Consider the following 12,872-nt stretch of genomic DNA (forward strand, 5'->3'; position numbering starts at 1 on the left):
ATATATATATATATATATATATGCAATGGGGAAAAGCTCTGTTCCCAGCCAGTCCCATGGCCGAGGTCTTCTAGGAAGGAAGAAGAAATCGGTTGTGCTCCATCTGGAACCAGCTGTGCAACTCGAGTTGGGGGCAGAGAGAGCTCTCGCCTGCCCGAAACCTTTGGTTGATGCCTTGAAGCACGAGTGCTGATTGCTCCTAGGCGAGCTGGCTGAGCCACACGCCAGCTGTGTTGCTGTTGGGCGTCGCATTACCAGCCGCCGCGCTGCACAGGGGCTCTGGGAGGGAAGCAGAGCCCACGGCGGCGACCTGCATCCGTCTGATGGCTGCTGCGGGGTAGCAGAGGGGTTGGGGAAGCCAAACTCCCCTGGGGCTTGGTGGTGAAACCCTGTTTAGCAGCGAGACGGGGCTTGGTCTGAGCTCTTTCTGGGAACAGCCTCCAGGCTTTTCATTGCCAGCCAGGCTGCCCCCGAGCCAGGCTGGAGGGGGCTTGGGTTTGCTACCTTGGGGGGCAGCCCATCTCCCAGGAGTGACCCCAAGACTTGGCACAGGGTTGCGAGGCCCCTTCAGAGACAGGAGGCATTGGGGCTTTCAGGTGGGCATATGCAGGGTCAGGAGGGGAAACCACAGCCCCGCAGCCCTTGTGTCACTGGCCTGGACTGCTTGGGACTTTGGCCAGCCCAGCTGCCACGGACCCTGCCAACCCCGCACCTGTCTCCAAGAAGAGCTTGTCTCCTTTAAAGGCACCACCTCCCTTGTTTAACCCGGTTAGGCTCAGAAGAGACTGTTGCTCCTAACGGGGACGTGGCTCATGGCGGCCCTTCGCATTTCTAGCCATCTGTGTAGGTGTATATGTGTGTACATGAGAGAGAGAGAGAGGAACGGGGGCTCAACAGGCCTGCACTGGCTTGCAAGTGCCTGGATGCACCTGTGTGGGGCTCCGTGCACGCGAGTCGGCGCGTGTGCAAGCCCTCACGCCCAGGATAGCCTGCCAGAGCGCACCGATATTCCTCAGGCAACAATCCTGCCATTGTCTCCCTGCAGTCGGCACTCAAATGTCAGCTTCTCCCCGCAGGCGCTGACAGAGCTCTTCAGCTCGGAGTGACGGCTGCCGGCGATCGGTGCATTAGGCACACTGCCTCTCCGCGTGGGGCTGTAATTACAGCGGAGAGGTGGAGAAGCGGCCAAGTGCAGACTCCCTCCCCCTGCCCCACGTGTCAGCCATAGCCCACGTCCTTCTGCCTGGCGGGCATACGGAGGGGGCTGTCTCCATCCCATGCGCCTGGCCTGCTCTGGACCCAGGAGAGCACGGGGCCTGGAGCAAAGTAGAGTTCATCTAGGTGGGGAATGAGAAGGGGCCACATGGGAGGCGAGGGGAAGGGGCCTGTGTCATGGGGCAGGGCATTTTCCTGCAGAAGTCCTGCCTCCCGTGTTCCCCAGCTCTTTGTGTATGATGGTTTCTGCCCCCATCTCTGGCATCACCGTGACCCACTCCTCTGTAGAGGCGAAGGGGCGCCCCTCAAGGGTCCCCGGGCTGACATGAGCAGGGCGATGGGCTTTGTGATGGCAGAAAAGGACTGGGGGGGTCTAGTTTTGGGTTTCATCCAGAACCAGGCTGTGCCCCTGACACCTACCACAGTCCTGCAGTAACCCAGAGGGGACACCCCCTGCTTTGCCAGGGTCAGCCTGCCCGGGGAGGTCTCTGAGCCGCCGGGTCCTGCTCCACTCACCTGACGATCCACAAGCATCGTCCTCAACGTGGCAGTCGAGGAGGGAGGCCGTAGGTAGGATAGAGATGGGTCTGGCATCCTGACTTTGTTGCTGAGATGGTTTTGGCAGGGCAGTCTCAGAGCAGAGGAGAGAGGAGTGTGTCTACACGCCGGAGCTACCATGGGCAGGATCAGAAGGGCCCCAAGTGAACAGCAAGACCTGGGTGGAGGTCAAGCCTCAATGACCAAAGCTGTCCACCAAGGAAGCCCACCGCCCTCCAGCTGCGACCCAGGAGACCAGGGTGCTGGGAGTGTAGCTAGGACCCTGGTCTCCTTGTGTCCAGCACCCTCCGGTTGGGACCCCTCTGTGCTCCTGGAGTGCCAGGGCAGTGCAGGGAGGTGCGTTGTCCCCTGCCAAATCCTTATCGTCACCGCTACAGGCTGGGGACCAACTGGCTTAAGTAGTGGCTCTGCAGAAAAGGGCCTGGGGGCTACAGTGGACAACAAGGTGAACAGGAGCCGGCAGTGTGCCCTTGGTTGGAAGAAAGCTACTGGCATCCTGGGCTGCGTTGGCAGGAGCGGTGCCAGCAGATCGAAAGCAGTGATTCTTCCCCTCTGTTCAGCACTGGGGAGGCCACACCTGGAGTCCTGTGTCCAGTTTTGGGCCCCCACTACAGAAAGGATGTGGACACGTTGGAGAGAGTCCAGTGGAGGGCAACGAAAATGGTTCAGGGGCTTAATGAGGAGAGGCGGAGGGACCTGGGCTGACTGAGTCTGCAGAAGAGAAGACCGAGGGGGATTGAATAGCTGCTTTCAGCTCCCTGCCGGGGGGCTGCAAAGAGGATGGAGCTGGGCTGGTCTCAGTGGGGGCAGGTGACAGAAGCAGCAATGGGCTCAAGCTGCAGCAAGGGGAGTTGAGGTTGCATATTAGGAAAAACTTTCTCACGAGGAGGGTGGTGAAGCACTGGGACAAGTGACCCAGAGAGGTGGTGGAGTCTCCATCCTTGGAGGTTTTTAAGGCCCAGGTAGACAAAGCCTTGGCTGGGATGATGTAGTTGGGGCTGGTCCTGCTTGGAGCAGGGGGCTGGACTAGATGTGACCTCCTGAGCTCCCTCCCAACCCTCATTTCCTATGATTTAAACAAACATCATTGGATAGTCACCTCTGAGATGAAAGCTCGTCACGGACACGTGCACGGGGAGGGATCAAGCCCCGGGGGCTGCCCCTCTGCTGCTCTTTCCACCCCGTGGGGCTGCCCTGTCATCTCCTGACGGGGTCTGGGTTCGAACCCTACTCTGCCCGGCTGCTCCGGCAACGTTGGCCTGTCTGATGGGAGCCGGGTCGGGGCCGCCAGCACGCAGGCTGTGCCGCATGGTGGAAGGGGGGGTGCAGCCAAGCACATGTGACGAGGGTGGTAGCAGCGCAGTTAATTGGAAAGCCATTAGAGCTCAATCGCTCGCTGTCCTCCTCCACTTCCACCTCCTTTCCTTCTCTCTCACTCTCTTGCCCTGCTCCTCCTTCTCTCTCGCTTGTTCTTTCTCCCCAGGAGTGCCTGTGTCTTAGGGTGGCTTTTTCTTCTGCTCAGCTCGATCCCTGTCCTCTCCCCACCTGCCAAGGGGTGCGATCCTTCCCGCCTGCCTCTCCCCCGCCTCAGGGCTCCCCTTTCGAAGGGCTGGGATGGGAGGTGTGAAGCCCAAGACACCGCGGTAGCAGGGACAGCTGGGTCCATTGCAGGGGACCGCAGCTCCCCGCTTTCCCCACGCGTGAAGGGAGGTTGCAGGATCCCAGGGTGGCTTTGCTGCGGAGCAGGCCAGACCGTGGAGGCGGCTTGGGCCTGAATTGATTCGCCGGGGGGGTTAAAAATACTTTATTCGCCAGCACCTGTTTTAAACTCAAATGCTTGAGAAACACTTGGGTGAAAGCCGGTCTGGGTGAAGGGTGGGACGCCCGGTGAGAGGGCACGATCCAGGAGGGTCACGCTCACCGTGGCGGATATTTTAAAGATGAAAACAGAGCAGCACCCGCCTCCAAACACCTCTCGGCCTCCTCTGGTGTTTCGGCTGCCTTGAAACGCCACTGAAAATCCTAATGAGGCAAGAGCACAGGGTTTCTGGGGGGTTTATTCCTCCTTTGAGACAGGACAACCTTCCCCATTAGAGGAGAGGCGGCCTCCGATACCCAGCCAGCAGCATGGTGCAGGGGTGCCCCGGCTGCTGGGGCATCCCCAGGTCTCATGGCTCAGAGCTACGCTGGGCCAAACCTCTCCTCTGGCCCCTGCCCCTCTGCATCGAGGGGCTGTAGCCCATGGTGGGGAAGATGCAGCTCTCCCTGAATGCAAACCGAACCGACAAGGAACAACAAGAGAAAACCCCTGGGAGGGCAAAACCGCAGTGAAATCTGGGCCAGCTTTTCCCCCAGGAATACAGCTCGGTTGCTTTCTTCCAGGACAGTGCAGGGACCCTCCCCCCGGAGAACGGCAACCATCTCATTGGCTTCGTGTGACCCACATTTGCTTCCAGCCCTTGGCAGTTCACCGCTTTGCTCCCCGGTGCATGCCCGTGGTGCTTGCGGGACCCTCCCCAGGCTCCCAAGCCCTTCGTCCTGGCTGCGGGAGACACCCTCTCGCAGGAAACTGTGGAAGTATGCTGGTTACCTGGGCAACTCAGCAATACCTGTCTTTCTGGACAGCGAGATGCCGTTGCCCGGGCAACAGCATCCTGTCTTTCCAGGGACCCATCCTGCAACATGGAGACTGCAGTTTCTATGGTAACCTTTTTGCCCCAGTTAATTCTTTGCTGCATAGTTTAATTTGCTTGAATATTGACATTGGAGGGGTTGCTTTTTTTAAAAAAACCCACCTTTTCGCCCCTGAAAGTGTCCTGTCTGTCCCCAGCTGGGGTGCAGTTTCCACGACCACGGGGCCAGGGCGTTGAAGAGCTGCAAGTGGCAGCAAAAGCAGGTGTTTGGGAAGCAGTTGCCCGGGCAACAGAAACAGGGCGTTCCAGAGGTAGTTGCCATGGGGACCTGGATGCTGACGAAGGCTTGTGAGGCTGAGAAGACAAATTGCCCTCATCATTATCTCCAGGCTTGTCAATCAAACCTATTCCCTTATTTACCTCGGAGAGGAGAGAGCACCAGGAGCAAAAAGAGACCGGGCGCGCGAGAGGAGCGGCACTCGCACGAAACTCCAGGCCGGTGAGGGAGCCCCAGCCTCCAGGATGGCGACCATCACCTGCACCCGGTTCACCGAGGAATACCAGCTCTTCGAAGAACTGGGCAAGTAAGTTGGAGACGGGGCTTGGTCGGCAGCATTGCATTGCCCACAGCCAGGGAGGCTTGCCACTGGGGTGTTGGGGGGGGCAGCCACCCGACAGACTGGGACCAGGGCTGGAGGGAAGGGCAAGCTGTGGGGTGAGGGCAAATCCCGATGCGCTGTTGCAAACTGCGCAGAGAAGCAGCCCCCAGCCCGGCTTTGTTCTCCATGAGTGAATGCGGTGGCAGATAAAATCTGGCTCCCCTGCCCTCCACTTCAGTCAGGCGGCCATGGAGGGATGTGTCTGGGCGAGGTGACGAGCTGCTCGAGCAGCCGTGGGCTCGTGCCGTGAGCTGCCGTGGGGACGGGGGACCCGCCAAGGGACCCTGGCTGGAGAAATCCAACCCCACCGGGGCTCCAGTGATGCTCTTGCAAAACTTGCCCAGCTCCCAGGGGGGAGAGGAGGAAGGCTGGGACCTCGGCAGCCACTCGGGGACTTGCTCTGGTGCAGGCTGCATGAAGTTGTATTCAGTGAAATGCTCCGGGCGAGGTGTCACCGTGCTGGCACTGCCCGCGACGGTTTGCTCTGGGGCATCTGGGGTTTGGAGATCTGTGGGTTGCAGCACACCCCTGCCTAGCCCCACAGAGCTCAGAGTTGTGAGACGCATCTCCGCAAGCCAGCTCTGCTCTGGATCCGCGGGATGGGAACCTGAGCGTGAAAGTGGGAAGCGAATCCGGCCGTGGGGATTCACAGCACTGCCATGTATGCAGAGGGCTGGGCTGGCTTGGCATGCTTCTTGCCATGTGCATGTCTCGGGCTGCCTGCCTTTTCGTGTGGTGTCAGGTATGAGTGCGTACTCATGTGTGCAAGCCCGTGTCAGGGTGTTTTGGTGGGCATCCGTTTGAATGGGTGTGTGTTGGAGGGCTGACCCTGTAGGGTGCTGGGCATTCCTGCAGGGTCCAGAGCACCAGCTCCCATGGGAAATCAGGCCCCCGAGTGCCTGGCAGGATGAAACCGTGTGTCTGTATGCAGAGGTGCATGCGTGTGCACAGCTTGCATGCGTGGGCATCCCTCTAAGCCTGTGTCCAAAGGAGCGCACCTCTTTGAATGTGTGGGTGTGAGTGCTGTTGACATGGGTTACATTTGCGTGCAGATTTTAAGCATGCAGTTATAGGCATCGGGGCACACATGTATGTGCACTGCCCATCTGTTGCATTTGGAGCACATCTGCGTGTGCAAGCGCAAGTCCTGAATGCGCAGTGGTGGACACGCTTGCTCCAGCGCGCCCATCGCTCCTTCTATGCACAGCCGTGTCGGTGCCTTCCTAAGTCTGTGTGCACACAAGTGGGTGTGGATACAGTGCTGGTGGCGCGTAGGCATGTGGGTATAGAAACCCGGAGAAAAAAGAGGGGGCAAGGATGGAGCGATCAAGAGGAGAGAGTTTGCTTTCTGCTGGACTAGAAGTGGCTAGCACTTCCAGTTCAAGTGGCAGGAGAAGCCCAAACAGGTGCGCGCCCCGTGGAAGTCAGCGTGGGTTTGCCCCGAGCTGCGCCCAGGTCCGTGCCTGTCGGTGCGAAGGCAGCGGGGCCTTGCGGGGCGCTCCGCACCTTGCGGGTGCTTGCAGCAGGTGTCCGTGACTGCGTCACTCGTGGGAGCATAAAGCCCAAGTGGAGCCATGAGTCAGTGACCAGGTCCCTGCAATCAGTGGCAGTAACGATGGTGTTGCAGCGGGGAGGGGGGTGCTTCTCCTATCAGCTCCCTGCAAGGTGTTGCTCTGGACCTGTGTTTTTCCAGAGGTTTCTTCTCCCGGCTGTGCTCTCACCCACCGCTGTGTGGTGTCGAGGTGCGGGAGGGAGGGGAGCTGGGGGAAGTGCTCTCCAGCGCCACTGGTTTGGCTGGAGGAGATGAGAACGGGCAGGGCACGCGGCAGCCAGGGACTGGGGGGTCTCAGCAGGGCAGAGGGGGCTACTGGGGCATGAGTGGGGGGAAAGAGGTGTGACGGGATGGGACACTCAGTTGCCGGTAGCAGATGGCACGGGGCAGACCGGAGGCCTGGCAAGTGCCTGCCCTCGCGGGTAGGGCAGGGGGATCATTGACACCTCGAGCCTCCATCCTCAATTCATGGGGGTCCTAGCCCGAGCCAGCCGGTCCGGGTGGCAGCTTTGTGTGGAGCTTCATTCGACCGGCGGCAAGGCGGATGGATGTGCTTTTCCAAAGCCAAAAATAAACAAGCAGCGTTTGCAGGCTGCAGAGAGGAGCTTGGGTTCGCTCCGCTCCTCCAAGCTCCCCACCCCACAGGGCTCGATCCAAGCCCCGTCTCCGAAGGGGGTCTGCTCCTGCCGGCTACGCGGAGAGGGAGGTTTCCACCTCAACACTGCCCACCCCACGACCGAGACATCTCCAAAGAGGCAGAGCCCGGCTCTGCGTTCTCCTTTCCTGCGTGACAGAGAGACCTCGCTTATCCCAAAGCACCTCCTAAGCGTTGTCTCTGAGCTGGAGGAGAGGGAATTGCCCCTGTATCACTTAGGTCCACTCCCTGTGGGTTTCCGTGACCTGGGCTGGGCCGGCTGGGGATTTTCCATAGGAAGCATTTCTCTGCATCAAATGCAGCTTCAAAATTTTTGATGGGAGACTTGCAATTGGCCTGAATTTTTTTCCTAGAGATCGGAATAACAGCTTTCCTTTGGCCTCGGTTCGACCCATGCGACACAGGGCTTCCCTATCTGGGTGTTCGCTCGTGGGACTTGTGGTTTGGGTCCCTTTTCTCTCCCGTGGGCTGATCTCCCTGGAGCACCGCGTCTCCCATAATGTAGCACTGACTACCCACAGCCCAAACAGCACAAAGCATCCTGGGGGATATAATTGGGCCAGGGAGCTCCTGAAACGTTACCTCCGTGGGGTCTGCCATCGGAAGAGGGCACGTCACGTGGACTCGGGGACAGTACAGCAAACCAGACGGTTTGATTTGGGGAGCGTTATAATGCAATCGGCTGGTGCTTCCCCATCACATTGTTTTGGAGCCCATCAATGCCTGGAAAAAAAACCCTGGGATTGCAACTTCTCCTTTCAACATGGTGTGAAAATGCAGCTCGGGGCATCCTCGTTTCCTTCAGGAAAGAGGGTCCAGAGGTTGCTCCTGTCTATGCCCCCAGAAAAACAGGGTTCAGATCTGATCCTGCCTGGGATGGGGAGTGCTCCGGGGTAGGGAGGAAGAGGAACTTCGCATGCTTTTTCCTCCAGCAGCGATGGCGGGGCTCTGGGGGGAGCAGTGCCCAGTCCCGGTCTCCTGCAATGGGATGCAGCGATTCCCAAGGAGACAAGATCTGGCCATCAGTGTCACGAAGCCGTTGCAAAGGCAAATGACCCAGAGACAGCAATTTGCTCTGTGGAGGTAGGATCTGCTCAGCCACCCACTCCCCAGCCCACGGCAGCTAGGAGTGGGCACAGCCCGGCCCGGCTGTAGGGGATGGGGTTGTGGGCGAAGGCGGTTTCCCCACTCCGATATAGCACTGCACATGGTCCCGTGAGTTATGGGGGCTTCTGGTCTTCCCCGAAAGCACCGTCACCACCGATAGGAAGGATTGCGGGTCCTGGCTGGTCTGACTCTTGCCCCTTCGCTCTGCCATTGCGGGTGCAGGTGGGCCCTGCGAGGGGCAAGGCTGGAGCAACGGGCTCTGAGGCTCGGGCAGGTGGGAGGCAGGATGCTCGGGGCATTGCTTCTGGAGCCCCCCTTCAAAGCATCCCAGGGCGAGGAGGAAACTAGCCCAGGCTCCATCTTCCTTCCCAGCCGCCCACTGGTAGCAAGGGCCGCGAGGCAGCTCTTCTCGGATGAGCCCGTTTCCAAGTTGGCCGTGGCCCACTGACTCGTGTCTTCCCTTCTGCCGGTCACCGCAGGGCTCCCGGAGCCCATCTGCTCCAGGATGCCAGGCAGCCAAGCGAGCGGCGGAGGGGCAGAGAAAGGGGCCGGTGGCTGGGGAGGTGATGGGAGAGACTCCTCGAAGCCGGAGGCAACCGGCGGGAGGCGAACAAAAGGAACGCCTCGTTCTGGCTCCCAGCTCCCCTTTGAAACCGCCCCCACGGCAGGTTGAGGAGGGCCGGGAGGAAATTATCATGCGGCACTGTATAATCAGCCCCTGTGCGCCCAGATCGGCAGGGAGAGAAGACTTCTTTTAAAAAAAAAAAAAGAAAGAAAGAAGAAGAAGAAGAAGAGGGAACAAAAAAACCCCAGCCCACACTCTTCTTTCTAGAAAGGAGAGCGAGCCTTAAAATGCCTCGGAGGAGGAGGAGGTGTGGAAGAGGGGGAGGAGGCAGCCTCTCCGCCTGGTGCTGGCAGGGAAGGTGTGAAACAAGGAGCTGCACAATGTCCCCATGTCAGAAGCGCCGGGGTCCTGCCGCTGACAGGGCTGGCACGGCGCCGCGGCCTTTTCCCGTGGCCCGTGGGAGCAGGCCCACCTGGGACGGAGCTTTTATCGACGCCACAGTGCCCTGGCAGGCCACGCTCCGGCTGCGTCTCCCCGCAGCAGCTCTGCAGAGGTGCATGCAGGGAGGGCCGTGGTTGCAGAGGGGGAAGGAGCCAGGGGTGGCCTAGGGCAGGGGCTCTTCCAATGCAGGGGGGCCGTGCATGCTCAGAAGGGCTCCCTGGTGGAGCGGGGCCAGGCAGGTGGAGACACCTCCGAAATAGGGGGCTGGTGGCTCCTGTCTGGGAAGCTGAAGAGGAGGGAAGGGCCTCCTTGGGCAGGATAAACCTGGAGCATTATGCAGCTGGCAGCTGCCCTCCAGCCAGCCCTCAGGAGACCAGGTTTCACCAGGGCTGGGGCCATCACAGCCACTGGGTGGGTTCTCCATGGCTCAAACAACTGCTGCAGGGAGCAGAGCGTGCTGCCTTGGCCGCAGATGCTGCACGGTCCCTGCAGCGTGCACACCGAGCTGCTGGGATTACCCCCTGCATCCCCCATGTGTGCACATTGCAGCGGTCCCCTCTGAATGCCCCCACCCCATTCCCCTGACCACACACCCGGAGAGCGCTCCTTACAGCAACCCCCAGGTCCCGAAGCCTGGGCTACACTAAGGAGACCCCCCATTGTTGGTGTCAGCAACAGGTGCAAGGCAGCGATCTGGATGTAGCTCTTGGGTTTAACTGGTGGTTTCGGGCTCAGACTCTGCCTCATCGAGTGGCAGCACTAGTGCACTGGCCCATGTAATGCCGGGCAACATGCACCTAGCCCCCCCCCACCCCTTTTGCACACATACACACATGCACACGCTGCAGGAGGAAGGTGAAGACCATCTAGAGGTTGCCCAGAGAGCTCCCTCTGATCACGCTCGGAGGATGCATCCCAAAGCACCCCTCGGCCTGCACCCCCGCACGGCAACCAGAGTGGTTTTGGCAGGGGTGAGGCACAATCCCCAGTTCAAGCAGGTCCTGGAGGCAGGCCTGGTGTAGGGGGGGTGCTCAGTGGGGTGGTCGGGTGTGTGGCTGTCAGGCAGGGCACAGGATCGTGCCTCCCTTCCCCCTGCCAAAAAGCAAATGGAGCCCCTCCTGCTCCCCCCGCCCATGCCCACACAGCTCGCGCTCCCGGTGCGGCATGTACAAGCGCTCTGGAGAAGCGCTCACCCACACACGTTCGCTGGGATGAGGGTCGGCCATATGCAAGGCTCTCCCACACACCTCCATGCTGCCTTTCCGCACAGCTCCTGCCTGCTGAGCGACAGCCCTGGCTCTCCTTCTGCATCCCTTTGCTGAGGCACCTCCGGCCCCGGGCTCCTGACCAATCTGCGGCCCCCCCCCGGTCTCCCAGTCCATCCCATCCCGTGTGTCAAAGTGAACCGCACTGACTCCAGAACGGCGTCTGGAGGCGGCTGGATGGAGCCACGGCTCACCGTAGCTGCGGTGGAAGCAAGAAGCAGGCTCAAGCGCAGAGGTGGCAGGCTGGCGAACGATGCAGAGGATATTATAAGGCATTTGTGTAAAGCAGTGGGGAGGTCTCACCTGGAGCATCCTACGCAGCGCGGTCGCCCCATCTCAAAGGGATGAGAGAGGCATAGGGATCCTTTGATCCGACCGGCAGCCAGGCTAGCTTATGGCAGAAAGAAGCCGAATAAGAAGGGGCAAGGTAAAGGTTTACCTTGGGCAGGTTGGTTGGGAAATTCTCTCCTCCCTGCTTTGTAACACCTGGATAAAGGGGCAGCTGATGGAAGTAAAAGGCAGGAAATAAGATAAAATCCCCCAAAACCATAACCCATGGTCTCAGATGTTGTAGGATCGGGCTGCCAAGCTCAGTGCCACAGGCAGTTGTTGACTTGAAGTATTTGGCAAGGTTCAAAGGGGCTTGGACATATATCAGGCACAATCATCCGGGGAGGGATCCGCAGCCGTGCTGAAGCCCTTTGGCTGGCGACCCGGGTAAAGGGCAGCGGGAGCAGATTGCCCTGCCTCTGCCTGCCGCGGGGGTCTGACCCGATGCAGGTCGCAAGCGGGCACCGGGCTCAACGACCCACCAGCTCCAACTCGTCCCAGCTTTGCCCGTGCAGGCTTTCTCTCCTCGGGTCTCCACACAGGGTTTTCTCTTGCTTAGGTTGACATAAATGGAAGATTTCCTTATTGAGTCAGACACCTGCGGTATAGGGGCCCTTCCTGACAGGGTTCACCAGCCTCCCCGAGTTCAGGATGGGAACAGGGTGGCTGCTGTCGGTCTCAGGGCACAGGTTACCCCACAACGGGCTCTGGGCCCCAGGGCCGGCCCACGGCTGTGGGAGTTGAGGGCATTGCCTGCCCCCAGGGATAAAAAATCAAGTCAGGCCTCAAATTAGGAGTCCAGTGCAGTCAGGTAGATGCAATGGAGGACTGCCATTGCATCAGTGCGGTCCGGCTTCTCTCCGCAGCTCTGCCCCCGTTAGCTGAGGCTCTCGGAAAGAGCGTGACTCCAGAGCCGGGAGCCGTGTGAACGGGGCAGTGCAGCCCTTCAGCGTCCTGCCGCCATGCCTGGGGGCTGCCTCACGGTGCTGACACCAGGGTGGACGGGATGGCCCCGTCTTTACCCCAAAGAGCCCGTGATGCTAGACCAGGGAGATGCGATGGAGCTAGACCAGGTAGATGCCGGTGTAGGTGAGGTAGATGCGCACTGAGTCGAAACGGCTTCACAGAGCTGTTCCCAAACCTCCCTCCTTTACGCCCACCCGCAGAGCCTGGGGGGCCACCCACCCCTGCCCTGCATCGCCCACTCCAAGGATGCACCCCCCACCCCTGCCCCTTTGCAATGCAACCTCCTGGCCCAGCGTCTCTGGGGCCAGAAGAGACCCCACGAGCCGGAGGGGCAGGGAGAGATCCCCCATAGCTCTTGAAGCCTTTCAAGCCCTCCCGAGAAGCAGCTTCTCCCCAGCCCTGCCTGCAGCTGCCATGTGGCCCAAGCAGCGCTCTCCCCGGGGGCTCGGGGTGTGTGGGCTTGCCTCTCCGCCGGGATCCAGCATGCCCCGCACTCCCATCCCTCACACCCCGCCGCTCGCCTATTCGGCTGCGCAGTCCTATTCAAACCCAAATTGCCCACCGCCTCCCGCCCCCACCGGGAAAATCCATTATTCCCCAGGCCTTGTCAGGCAGCCCGCGGCCCCGTTCCTCTTTCATCGCTTTCCAGCTTGTTTGTGGGGAGCGGGGAGGCGGGGCTGGAGGTGGAATTGCTTTTGATAGTTATTATTTTACTGATTTGAATGGGCTTGGCAGAACGCTACAAAGAGCTTTTGCTCCTACACAGCAGGCCCGTCGTGTGCGTGCGCACGCGCGTCTGAGCGCAGGGGCGCGTGGACGGGGTGTGCACGCGTGTACGGTTCATGGGGTGTCCCTGTGGTTATGTGCATGCGTGTGGCGGGGGGGGGGGACACGTGTGGACGTGGGGGGGGAGGGGGGGGGTTGAT

General features: G+C 60.2%; 1 protein-coding gene across 3 annotated transcripts in view; it reads left to right on the forward strand.

Moving 5' to 3' along the window:
- Positions 1-4,711: 4,711 nt before the first annotated feature.
- Positions 4,712-12,872, forward strand: part of CAMK2A (calcium/calmodulin dependent protein kinase II alpha) — a 71,021-nt gene continuing 62,860 nt past the window's right edge. The window contains exon 1 of one of the 3 annotated variants that reach the window (XM_019506142.1): positions 4,712-4,990. In XM_019506142.1, coding sequence (XP_019361687.1) covers positions 4,929-4,990 — 62 coding nt within the window. In that variant the 5' untranslated portion in view covers positions 4,712-4,928. The remainder of the gene's footprint in view (positions 4,991-12,872) is intronic. The other 2 variants (XM_019506144.1, XM_019506143.1) reach the window with 2 other exon arrangements.

The sequence above is a fragment of the Gavialis gangeticus genome, unplaced genomic scaffold (genome assembly GCF_001723915.1).
Source record: "Gavialis gangeticus isolate Ggan-Ray unplaced genomic scaffold, GavGan_comp1, whole genome shotgun sequence".
Classification (NCBI taxonomy): domain Eukaryota; kingdom Metazoa; phylum Chordata; order Crocodylia; family Gavialidae; genus Gavialis; species Gavialis gangeticus.